Source organism: Lagopus muta, chromosome 2 (genome assembly GCF_023343835.1).
Source record: "Lagopus muta isolate bLagMut1 chromosome 2, bLagMut1 primary, whole genome shotgun sequence".
NCBI lineage: Eukaryota > Metazoa > Chordata > Aves > Galliformes > Phasianidae > Lagopus > Lagopus muta.
In genome coordinates, this window is record NC_064434.1 from 26973943 (window position 1) to 26984608 (window position 10666).

General features: G+C 41.0%; 1 protein-coding gene across 1 annotated transcript; it reads left to right on the forward strand.

Annotated features, from left to right (window-relative positions):
• Positions 1–6087: 6087 nt before the first annotated feature.
• LOC125689436 (uncharacterized) lies at positions 6088–7628 on the forward strand. Its single transcript, XM_048936543.1, has one exon. The coding sequence runs from the start codon at positions 6088–6090 to the stop codon at positions 7603–7605; it is 1518 nt and encodes a 505-aa protein (XP_048792500.1). The 3' UTR covers positions 7606–7628.
• Positions 7629–10666: the final 3038 nt, after the last annotated feature.

The window sequence follows — 10666 nt, forward strand, 5'->3', positions numbered from 1 at the left end:
TAAGCCAAGGTTTACACTGCACTGAGAGATGATGTCTAGAATACAGGGTTACATCCTAACTGGAAAATAGTTAAGGAATATATATTTTTTCTTCATATTAGTTAGAGTAATATGTGGGTATGAGTTCTCTAAGCCATTAGAGATAATAACTCCTTTAATTTTACTATACTTTAGTTCTAATGAGGAGTTCCAACTTCCTGAAAATAGTATAGGAATATTTACATATGTTTTTTAAGAATTTTAAAATGCTTATGGGTGCACATCTTTACTTGTTTAAAATTAAGTCACATTACTTAGTTTTCAACCAAGAAAACAAGTCAATAAATTGCTTCAGTGGAGCATATGGCTTCAAGTGTATACATACATATGTACATATCATCATACAAAAATGGATTTTGTGTTTTAATAGCTCAGCTAGTTCATCCCATTAGCATGAAGACATCACATATGTCTACATTATTCTTATTTTCATTTTTTTTTAAAGACATGATAGAGATCATACATCCTCTTAGCAAATGTATTTCAGTGCTGAACTATTCTTACAGTTACAAACAAATAAATGAATAAAATCAGAAATTATTCAAGTCTGTTACTTCTTAACTTATCCACAGGTGTCATGGAGAGTAGTTTATTATCCTTTTGGCAGGTATTTTCTATATATTTGGGTTCTATTATGATAATCTTTCTGTTTTCTTTCTGTCTAGATAAAATAACCCAATTTCCTCAATAACTTAGTCTATTACACCGTCTTCAATTTCTGCAGCGATTATTTCCACCTTGTGAATGTCCTTCCACAATTGAATCTTTTTTTCCAGATTGTTTCTTTCTTTTCTCAAAAATATTCTGATTTCAACTTCAATGTGCCTACAAACTCCAGAAGTTTGATGTCATCTGTAAATTTAATCAGTGTATTTGCCATTCCATCAGCCAGATTGTTAATAAAACTGAACATTATTGCATCTATCACGCACTCCTTTGCAATTTGACTCAGTCCTCTCTTCAAGTTTCACAATATATTTTTTCATAACTGTTCTATTTGTACAGCTTTATAATCAACATTTTCTCAAGTGATAGGAATCCTATGAAGAAATTACTTTAGGTAGTATCAGAAAATATTGGAAAAGAAAAGCTATATGCTTTCTTATGTATGCTATATGCATCTTCTTTCCTGCAATTCCTTCTCAATTTTTTGAATGCAAATGTCCAGATTGTGATTATATTTTTGAAAATAAAAGTTAGTGGCTGTCTATTTATTTGGTCTGCTTTGTACAAAGAATAAACATTAAAGAGTGTTATATAAGCTGAATATCTGTAAGCATGTTGATGTGCTCTAAAAGACATTGAAGAAATAAGGAAAGGCTGAAATCCTTTAAGGATTGGAATAGTGCTATATGAGCTATTATTTCTGTTTTCAGACTCTGGAAACACTTAACCTTAAATTTTCCAACAGAAAAGAGAAAAACAGTGGAATTAGGAAGCTGCAGTGGAAGGTATATTTCTTAAAAAAAGAAAGAGAACACATGGGATAGAAAGAGATATAGAAGACAAGTGGAGAAAAAAAAAAGATAAAATAACAATCAGAATAGGAAAAGGGCCTAAAATTTCTTGGGAATATGGCATTTCTTTACATATTAATTTCTTCTCTGTTACAGAATAATTATAACAAAGGAACTAGTGAAGATTTCAGATATAAAAGTCCTTATTTTTTTTTTTTTTAACATAATGCAAATAATACAGTTGAATGATAGCATTACCCACAGGCAGAGCAGCCCAGGACCCAGGAATATTATTTAAAAATAAAAAATTAAAAAATATATATTTTCCTATCCAGTATCAGACTCTTTGTTTCTATATGAACTATAGTGATTCACTGTTACCTCTGCCCAATTTCATGGTTCATTTTCTCTGCTAAAAGAAGACTGGTTCCGACTTCCTTATCCTAAACAAAGATAAATCTGTCTTTCCAAAGATTGCAAATGGCCACTAGACTTTGCTGTGAATATAAATACTAAAGATACTAGCAGGTGTGCTGTTGTGGAGTAATTCAAATCTGCTACAGCCATTCTCTAACAAGGTGGCATGCAGTATCTAAATCTTATTTACTGTTACTGTCAATCCCAATTCTTTCAAGTAGTTGATGAGCAGACTTAATCTTAAAGCAAACCAATATTATTACGTAGTTTCACCTCTGTTCCTATTCCATTATTACTTCTTTTGCTACAAAGAACTTTGGTATAAGGATGATTTTCAAGGTGTGTATTTTGCAACATTTTGTGGTCCAAGACAGGCTTGCCAAGGCATGATCTTCATAATCATAGGGCAGAACAGTGCAAGAAACTGTATGGCTGACAACGTTTCAGTTTCAGATATATCAGAAAGAACTGAAGATCTTGGGCTACCTTGAGGAATTTGAGAAAATGGTGAAATTACTGTTGACTGGGAAATCCCATTTTCTTTCTCACTCTTAGAGAACACAGATGGCATAACAGAGATGAAGCAAGATTGGAAAGAAGAAATGAGAGCATTGCAAGCAGAGCACAGAGGAACAGTAATCTGAGTGCACATATATATGATATATGTGATATATGGGATACATGTGATATGTGTGATACAGATATAGGTTTGTACTCTACAAAGTACTGCTTTGCGCTTTTCCCTTAGATTACCTTGGCCAGTAAAGAACTGCGAGGATCCTTCATTATCAAAGAATAACAGATAGAATAATGATGTTTACACTAAAGAAGATGTGTTCATTATAAGGAAGGTATCTATACCCAAAAACATAAAGTTTCTCTTTTATTAAACTCAAACTAATATTACATATTAGTTATATTAGTTACATATTACATCACCTATGCAGACTTTTAGTTTCGTCATGGTCAAGGTTACAGAGCCACCTTGCACATTTATTTTATAACATTAAAATGGTTCTAAATACAGTTATGTCTAAATAAGTAAAATACTGGGTAATCAGTATTAAAATGGTTCAGTGTAGTCTTCCCACTCAATACTACTTCTGATACATCCACCAATGTTTAGTACATGAATTCCAAATGAATGATGACTGTCAGATTTAGCTGTATTTGCCAGAAGATTACTCTACAGTCAGATTAAAACCACCATACTGACTTTTCTGGCTGTGTAAATTTTACTGAATTTCTTTAACACAAAATATACTTTGTGTCTATAAGGTAGTATAGCTAGGCTCAGTTTTAAATGTGAGCTATCTTTAAGTGTAAGCCATTAATGTCATTCAGGAAATATCACCATTTAGCGCTTCACTCAATGTTTGTAAAATGCTATCACCTAATGAATAGAAAGCCAATATTGATTCACAGCTCATTGAACTCATTGGTGTTTGTCTATGGGTCATTGACAGTAAAACAATTTACATCTAGTATGATGTGTGAGTTTGGATGGCTATTTATACCTAATAGTATATTGTTGAAATTAAACAGAAATTTTAAAAATATGATGCCTTTAAAGCAGGCTGTTAAGGAAATTTACTTTAAAGTGATATACTCATCAGAATCTTACAGCAGGAAGCTGTTATTATCCAGTACTGAGTTTCTTAATACAATATGAAATTCATATTTTAATCAATAATTTGTTTACTGGCTAAATAAAGCTTAAAATGAAATGGACTACTTTGTAATCCCTGGATCATCACAGAATCACAGAATCACAGAATCACAAGGTTGGAAACGACCTGCAAGATCATCTAGTCCAACCACCCTCCCATTCCTATCAGTGCCACAAGCTACTAAACCATCTCTCGTAGCTCCTCATCCAGGCGCCTTTTGAACACTGCCAGGGATGGCGACTCCACCACCTCCCTGGGCAGGCCATTCCAGTGCCTGACCACCCTCTGAGAGAAAAAGTTTCTCCTAATATCCAACCTAAACCTCCTCTGGTATAACTTCTTGCCATTTCCTCGGGTCCTACTATTTGCCTGGGAGAAGAGGCCAGACCCTTTTGCACCACAACCTCCCTTCAGGAAGTTGTAGAGTGCAATGAGGTCTCCCCTGAGCCTCCTCTTCTCCAGACTGAACAATCCCAGCTCCTTCAGCCGCTCCTCATAAGACTTGTGCTCCAGACCCCTCACCAGTTTCGTTGCCCTTCTCTGGACATGCTCCAGGGCCTCAATGTCTTTCTTGTAGTGAGGGGCCCAAAACTGAACACAGTACTCGAGGTGTGGCCTCACCAGTGCTGAGTACAGGGGGATGATCACCTCCCTGCTCCTGCTGGCCACACTATTTCTAATGCAGGCCAGGATGCCGTTGGCCCTGGAGCATATGGCCTCATGGAGCATATCTTAAAGGACCATCCTGATACATATGTTAAAGTAACCCTACAGTAGTCTAAAGTCTGCTCATTCTTATTGGCTTCTAAAAGCCCTTCTATTAGACCGACTTAATGCACTAGAATAGTAGGATTTGTACATGTATCAGTACTCTATGAGTTGTAAAAGATTTCAATGTAAGAAAGATTTTAAATATTCAGTCATAAGTTGGTAGGATTTAATATGACCACTTGAATAATAATTGAAAATCTTACCTAAACTTCAGTGACGTACAGAAACAGTCAAGGACTACATTCAGAGAATAATCTAGAGAAAGTATAATGGCTTTAGGAAGCGAAAATGACAGATATGTAGAAAGAACCAATTAGTTTTGACATCTAGATAATGAAAGGCAACCGATGTCAGTTACCCAGACTTGAGCAAGGCCTTTGACATGGTCCCCAACCACATCCTTATTTCCAGACTGGGGGAATGTGGATATGATGGGTGGATCACTCAATGGTGTGAGAATCCTTCTCTGTTTTTTGACTCAAAGCTTGCTTCCTGAGGTATTTCTTGTGATAAGACTCTGAATGATTTGTTGAGGAGGCAACTAATGGGTGCTAACCGTGTGACAATGGATATCGCTTTGGGAACATTTGAAAGCCCCTTCCCCCAGAACTGCTTGCTCTATACAAGAGCGGATGAGAGTATTCAGGAGTGTTTACTGGCGGAAGATCTGGCCTGTGACAAAACAACTCCAGCTAGGTGTGGGAAAATTGGGGAACGATACCATCGTGTCCTGTGAGAAACAGGATGCAGATGGGTACCCCTGCTCCCTCTTATCTGCTGGCAAGGCCCGGAAGATGGGAACAAAGGAGTTTCTGCTGAGATCCCAGAGCCAGAAGCTGCCACTCAAAGGAGAGCTGACTTGACCACTTTGGATTTGAACTGTCACTCCAAAAAAATAGCTGACTTCACCACTTTGAAGCATTGAAAAAGGGCCATCATCACCATGGTCGTGGTCGTCGTTGTCAACAGGACAACTCTGCCTGACGACCCACCGCTACTGAAGATCAAAGACTGAACTACGGACCACGCTGGATCCATGGTGGTGACTATCTCCCTCTTGCTGCCTATAAAGACCCCTTGCTTCTTCTTTCCTATCTTTTCTATCGCCCTCCTTCCCTTCCCCCATTACCCTAATTCATAATAGTGTCCGTCCTCCCCTTCCCCATTTCCCCTGATTAAGATTTGTAATAAACTGGTCGGACCAACATTTGAACCGTTGCTTCTTAATCTCATGCCGGGTATATAGATAATAAAAGAACCTCCTCTCCCTCCTATAAATTGGAGCGAGACATTTATTTAATGGCGTAGTCGTTGCAGGATACCCACCGTGAGAGTGTTGTCCTTCCAGATATAGTCTGAAACTTTCTTTGTGTGCACCTCCTGGAGTTGCATGGAGCGATAGTTTTGAAAACTTAGACGTGAGTCCTTCTCCAGGAAGACCGCTCCACATTCTGAAACTTTACAGTTTATGTGTATACCTCTCGGGGACGTATGAATTAATTTTGATTAAGTGTGTGCCTCCTCGAGAAGACCTCTCTGAATTTTGCGATTTTAAGTGTCTTGTAACTTAAGTGTGAAATTTGCATCTTTTTGTGTGCTCCCCTCAGATAAAGGGAAGGGTGCTTTGAGCATTAGCATTTGAAAAGTGTTTGTTTCCCTGGGGAGATAAGGAGTCACTTGAGCTTTTGAATACGTACACCTCCCTTAGTGTAGGCCTTTCATTGTATTGAAAAATGAGCGACAGCATTGCCACCATGAAAAGTGAAGATGTACTATTTGATCTTTTAGAAAAACATGGTGCTCGACCCTCTTTATCAGGTATGGATTGGGCACGACAGAACTGGTATAACTTGCAGAGTGTTTCTGACCGTATTAGTATCCTGCAAAAGAATGCTCGTACCCGAGATGGAAAAGGAAAGTCATTTATCTGTGCAGTACTGGGTTCTGCTCTGGTTGCAGCCACAGAATTCCGAGACCAGCAACTTAAGGCAGAAACCCAAACTGTAGAGTCGCTGCAGGAATTGGTCAAGACTCTGCAGAAACAAACAGAGGAACTACAAAGGCAATTAGAAAATGAAAAGCATGATTCAGCTCTCTTACTAGAGGCTATGAAGGAACAGTTAAGGTATAAAGATAATAGCGATATTATCGCTCATAGTTTGCCTCGAGAAAAAATCTATCCTCTAGAAGGATTGAAAGAAATGAAAGCAAGGTTAGACAAATTAGAGGCCTCTCCAGCCCAGATGCGTCCTTTGATAAAAACTGAATATACATTTGATAACAGTGAGGATCTAGATCCTCAAATGAATGTTAAGGAAATTCCCTTCTCAGCCACTGAACTAGCAAAATTGAAAAAGGATTTCAGCCGCTCTCCAAAGGAATCTGAAACAGAGTATGTATGGAGGGTTAGCCTCACTGGTGGAGACCAGATTCTGCTAACAGAAAAGGAGGCGGAAGGTTATTGGGGACCAGGAGTATTTTTAACTACTGGCAACAGTCGTGCTCCCTGGTCCTTAACACAAAGGGCTGCCTATTGGGCAGGTGGTCTCAACCCTTTAGAAAGGGGAGACCCTCTTGCCATTACTGGAACAGTTGATCAATTAGTAGAGAGTGTTCAAAAGGCTGCTTGTCTCCAAATGATGTATGATAGAAAGCTGCAGCCGCACCATGAATCACCTATGATGATGCCTGTCGATCCTGAAAGAATGACCCCTCTAATTAGGGGGCTTCCAGAGTCGTTAAAACCTATAGGTATTCAACTGCAAGGAAAAATACAGGCAATGCCTCAAGGAGAGAGGGCCCGGGCAGCGTTAGAAGGAACTTTAACCCCCAACAATCTCCAGACGGCATACAAAGTGTGGACATGGGGGGAGGTCGCTCAAGAGTTAATAAACTACGGCCGAAGGTACGGTCCTGTGACTACCTTCACCGTTAGACCAGAGACTAAGGGAGTGAGGCGTGCAGTGGTTAATCCGACCCCTCTCCCATCCAACCCAGTTCACAACGGATTTAAAGGGGCTTCATTTTCAGTAAAGCCAAGTGGGCGAAATATAGATCATAAACGTAATAGTTTCTGGACGCTGGGCTGGCAGAAGGGCATTCCGCGAGAACTTATGGATGGATTATCTACAGACAGGCTAGAGAAATTAGTAAATTGGTGGCCAAGACAAAAGTTCGAAAAGAGTGACACTCCATCCCCTAGTGCTCCCCCTTTGGAATCAGCACAGGCGGTAGGACCTCAGGAAAACTAGTGCCTTCGCTCCTCTCAAGTGAGCGGGGGGGCGGAGGTTGGATGCACATTAGAAAGCTCACAACAAAAGGTAACGATCTGTTAATCACATGCATTGTTGAACCTAAATTGATCCCAGTAACTTTCCTGGTAGATACCGGGGCACAAATTTCTGCCATTAAAACAGAGGATGCTGATAGTGCTGGTGTGACCCTATCCCGCAAGAAAATATTTGTAGCAGATGCGATGGGCGGCGTGCACTCTCAGACCATGGCAACAGTGAGGCTGCGAATACCTGGAGAGGAAGTAGCGCAAGAAATCTCCATGGTTGTGGGAAAATATCCCCTTAACTTATTAGGACTAGACGTCTTGAAAGGTAGAAGCTGGATAGACGACCAGGGAGGGAGCTGGGTGTTCGGCGCCCCCACTCTAGACATTCGCCTGTTGCAGGTCGCGCCCCCGCTTCCCCCCTCCCACTTGACTACTGTTAAACCTTATCCTTTACCCCTGGGGGCACGTAGTGGTATCAGCCCCGTGTTGGCAGAATTAAAGGAACAGGGAATTGTAATACCCACTCACTCCCCTTTTAACTCTCCTGTGTGGCCTGTCAGAAAACCAAATGGCAAATGGAGGTTAACTATTGACTATCGCAGGCTTAATGCTAACACAGCACCACTAACTGCAGCTGTACCTAATCTCTCTGAATTGATAGCAGCCATCCAGGAGCAAGCTCACCCCATTATGGCCTCTATTGACGTTAAAGACATGTTTTTTATGGTTCCCCTGCATCCAGATGATCAGCTGCGTTTTGCTTTTACATGGGAGGGCCAGCAATATACATTTACCCGCCTCCCTCAGGGGTATAAACACTCTCCAACTTTGGCTCACCATGCATTGGCGCAAGAACTTGAGCAGATTCCCCTAGAAGAAGGAGTTAAAATTTATCAATATATTGATGATATCCTCATAGGAGGTGATCAGCTGACAGCTGTTAAGACCACCCATGACAGAATAATAAATCACTTAGAAGGACTGGGTTTGACTATTCCACCAGATAAAATTCAGTCTCCAGCGGCTGAGGTAAAATTTTTGGGTATCTGGTGGAAGGGCGGTATGGCCTGTATTCCACAAGACACCCTCTCAGCCTTGGACAAACTTAAAATGCCAGAAAACAAAAAGGAATTGCAGCATGCTCTCGGACTTTTGGTATTTTGGAGAAAACACATCCCAGATTTTTCTATCATTGCCCGTCCATTGTATGACTTATTGCGGAAGGGAGTATCATGGGAATGGACTCCAGTTCATGAAGAAGCTCTGCAGCTTCTAATTTTTGAAGCTGTCACTCACCAGGCCTTAGGTCCTATTCATCCCTCTGACCCTGTACAGATAGAATGGGGATTTGCTCAGTCAGGATTGACCATACATCTCTGGCAAAAGGGTCCAGAGGGTCCTATTAGACCTATTGGATTTTTCTCTCGTAGTTTCAAAGATGCAGAGAAGCGATATTCTCAGTTAGAGAAGGGGTTATTTGTTGTTAGCCTGGCCCTGAGGGAAGCTGAACGAACAATTCGACAGCAGCCTATAATACTGAGAGGCCCATTCAAGGTTATCAAGTCTGTAATGTCTGGCACTCCCCCTCCTGACGGGGTGGCACAGCGTGCTTCTGTCCGAAAATGGTACGCCCAAATTGAACATTATTGTAATACCTTTACAGTCTCAGAAGGTGCTCCAAAAATACTTCCCATTCAGGACAATACTCCCTCTGCCACTGATGCTGATCTTCCTCCCGTCATCCAGGTTGCTCCCCCATTCTCAAACCAGGTACAGAATGCTTGGTTCACAGATGCCTCAGCCAAACGTGAAGGAAAAGTATGGAAATATCGGGCTGTGGCTTTACAGATTGGGACTAATTTCACTATTGTTACTGAGGGGGAAGGTAGTGCCCAGGTTGGGGAATTGGTAGCAGTATGGAGTGTATTCCAGCATGAATCACAGTCCACGGCTCGCGTGCATATCTACACTGACTCATATGCAGTCTTTAAAGGTTGTACAGAATGGCTTCCTTTCTGGGAGCAAAACGGTTGGGAAGTTAATCGTATCCCAATCTGGCAAAAGGACAAGTGGCAGGAGATTCTCGCTATTGCCAAACAAGGCCAATTTTCTGTTGCATGGGTTGCATCCCATCAAGAAGATGGGACTCCTGCAAGTCAGTGGAACAATAAAGCAGATGAACTAGCCAGGATTGCTCCATTGCGACAGGGAGAACCAGACAGTGATAACTGGGAGAGGCTTCTAGAATGGCTACACTTAAAAAGAGGGCATACTGGTACCCTTGATCTCTACCGTGAAGCCCAAGCTCGTGGCTGGCCTGTCACTAGGGAACAATGCCGCACTTGCATTTCTGCTTGTGACCTATGCTGCACACGCTTGGACAGACACCCCTTACAGGATGCCCCTCTCCACTTAAGAGAGGGAAAACACATGTGGGAAACATGGCAAATTGACTATATTGGTCCTTTCCGCAGATCTGAAAACAAACAGTACGTGTTGGTAGGGGTAGAAGTAGTCTCTGGCCTATTACAAGCTGAATCTTTCCCTCGAGCAACAGGGGAAAACACTATAAAGGCTTTAAAAAAATGGTTTAGCATTCTTCCAAAACCCAATTCCATCCAATCAGACAATGGTTCCCATTTCACATCAGGGATAGTACAAGAATGGGCCAGAGAGGAAGGCATTCATTGGATCTTTCATACTCCCTATTACCCCCAAGCTAATGGCATTGTGGAAAGATCCAATGGCCTCCTTAAAAAATTCCTGAAACCAGAAAAACCCAATTGGAGCTCCCGCACTTCGGATGCAGTCAGAAGAGTCAATGATCGCTGGGGAATTAATGGCTGTCCTCGATTTAATGCCTTCTGTCCCAAGGCTCCACCTCTCTTACCCATTACTCTTGATCCAGATGTAAATAAGCTAGGAGAACCCTCTTATTTCCCTGGTCAACCCGTATTAGCTGACTTACCTAACATTGGACCAGTTCCCCTAACCTTAATGGAATCTCTTAACAGATATACTTGGAAGGCTAA

Coding starts and splice junctions, on each gene's coding strand:
- LOC125689436 (XM_048936543.1), top strand. CDS start 6,088: ATGAGCGACAGCATTGCCACCATGAAAAGTGAAGATGTACTATTTGAT.